This window comes from Octopus bimaculoides, chromosome 22 (genome assembly GCF_001194135.2).
Source record: "Octopus bimaculoides isolate UCB-OBI-ISO-001 chromosome 22, ASM119413v2, whole genome shotgun sequence".
Classification (NCBI taxonomy): domain Eukaryota; kingdom Metazoa; phylum Mollusca; class Cephalopoda; order Octopoda; family Octopodidae; genus Octopus; species Octopus bimaculoides.
In genome coordinates, this window is record NC_069002.1 from 25206005 (window position 1) to 25208555 (window position 2551).

Sequence of the window (2551 nt, forward strand, 5' to 3'; positions counted from 1 at the left end):
ATATATATATATATATATATATATATATATATATATATATATATATATATATATATATATACATAAAGAGTTTCAATACAAGGAGGTCGAGGCCTTTGTCAACAAATTTGCCACTTATTACAATAATACACTAAAAGATGCGAGGTTAAAGAAAAGATCAACTTCGTACAGAGTGGCTAACAATGGATCGACAAATCCGAAAAGTGTAACTCGCTTATAAGTTAGAATGCAATAACTAACGTTGCTTGCTACTTAGAGTGAGTAATGAAATACTTCTAAGTATCATAAGTTCTTAAATAAGGCATGGAAATCAATTACAGCTGCGCGAAGAATGTTGGTACACAATAAACAAGTTGGGAAGTGCTGACCAAAACAACATTCAGGAATCTAAATTTGATTTCATATCTAAGGAAATTTTTTCTTAATGACGAATACTTACTCAATGAAACTGTATATGGAGCTCATATCAATGGCTTAAAATGTAAAAAGATTCAAATTGATAAATATGAAAACAGCTTCAAGCGTCATTTCCTTAAACATGAATTTATTATTAGGAAAGAGAAAAATGATACGCCACAGCTTACTCGATTTATGTTGGGAATCAAAAAGATCGCTATGAGATAATCATGGGTCGAGCACACCATACCACATAACAACAGGGCTAAAGCTTGTTGATTCTGGACCGCTGAGAATTACCAGATATTAATTCAGCAATTCACTGACAAATAGGAATAAGATACGCCTGGGTAATGGTTGAAATGAAACAACATACAAGCATATAAAATACCATATTTATCACACGAAACATCGTTTGAAAGAAACACAAACTTGTAAGTATACTAATGTGTGCGCGTAAATCTCTGCACCGATCTACCTACCGAGATGCAACTGTTTCTTTCCTAATTTCACCTGACAGGTTGCTGAAGATTCAGCAAACTGTGTGCCGAATTAACTCCTTCCTGAGCACCATCAAATACACTTTCGCTTAAGATACATCCGCAGTGTTTTCTTAATTTCCTTATACCATCAACTCATAAATGTGGATATATGTATTCATATATATGTGTATATGTATATGAGTTTGTGTATGTATCTACGTAGAAATATATTTGTATACGTGAATGATCTTGCATATATATACGCGTGCGTGTGTATGCATATACATTACATATTACAAAATTTCGCACCAGACAACCTGATGACGGCGCGTAAGCAAAAACTTCGATGTCCCTGTCAACTTTTTCTTTGTAATAATTCATGAATTCCCACATAGAAACTGTTGAGGAACTTTTTCTATTCAATATTGAATTGTCTTTATATATAACTCCACATGAAAACAAACATTAATATATATCTGCATATATGTGTGCGCGTGTGTGTATAACTATATATATGTGTGTGTGTGTGTGTGTGTGTGTGTATAAATGCATATATATATATACATATATATATGTGTGTGTGTGTGTGTGTGTGTGTGTACGTATATACTAGATAAGCCACCTATTCCTGGATACAACTCGCTCAACAAGAACTCACTACTTGAATGGACCTGAACAAAACTTGAGTTAAAAAGGATTTAGATAATCCTATCAGGTGGTGCTATTAAGACATAGCCTGGACCAATCTTTGGTCGAAACATATCTCAGTTTATCTAAGTTTATGTGCGTGTGTATGTGTATACATACATATGTATATATACATATATATGTGTATGTGTGTGTGTATGTACGTGTGTGTGTGTGTGTGTGTGTGTGTGCATATACATATAAATATTTGTGTGTGTATGTATGTACGCATGTGTGTATGTATGTACGCATGTGTGTATATGTAGATACGTATATGGTGTGTACATATATATATATATATATACACACACGTGTGTGTATGTAGGTATGTAAATGTGTGTGTATTCGTATATTTTAGTGTGTGTTTGTGAGTGTGCGTATATATATTTGTTCATGTGCTTATATTACACATTTTATATTTTTATATGCCTTGTTCTATATTTTCTCGCATTCCAGAGAGACCCTGTCAGTACGTTAAGAATATAACTTCAGCTTTATATGAACAAATGCAAGAAGCTGACGAAGTCGACTGTGAACAAAATTGCTGTGCTAAAAGGAAATGTATTGGATGGTCATTCAGTTCAAATGGCTGTTACCACTACAATTCCAGTTTGAATGCAGCAGGAGAAACAAGTATAATGAACACGAAGCAACCTTTAAACAGTAATAACTTTCTTGTTCAATATAATTACAAAAAAGTTTACTAAGACAAAACATTATTGACAAGGGTGAAAAATCTGTCGGGTAGAACGCATTATGATATTGAGTTACTCCCCTTGACATTTGTCTTTCGTCCATCAGGGATCGATGAATAAGTACCAATAAGTTGTCGGTGGATCTACCTGTCTGGACTTTGTACTGTTAGCCTCTGGGGACTGACAGATAGACAGACATGCATGTATGTACGTACGCATGTATGTATGTATGTATGTATGTATGTATGTATGTATGTATCTATGTATATATATATATATATATATATATAT

General features: G+C 33.4%; 1 protein-coding gene across 1 annotated transcript in view; it reads left to right on the plus strand.

The window, feature by feature from the left end:
- The window catches only part of LOC106873133 (uncharacterized), a 53045-nt gene that overhangs the window by 26189 nt on the left and 24305 nt on the right, over positions 1 to 2551 (plus strand). Inside the window, exon 5 of the mRNA XM_052975659.1 lies at positions 2022 to 2228. Within this exon, the coding sequence (XP_052831619.1) occupies positions 2022 to 2228 (207 nt within the window). The remainder of the gene's footprint in view (positions 1 to 2021; positions 2229 to 2551) is intronic.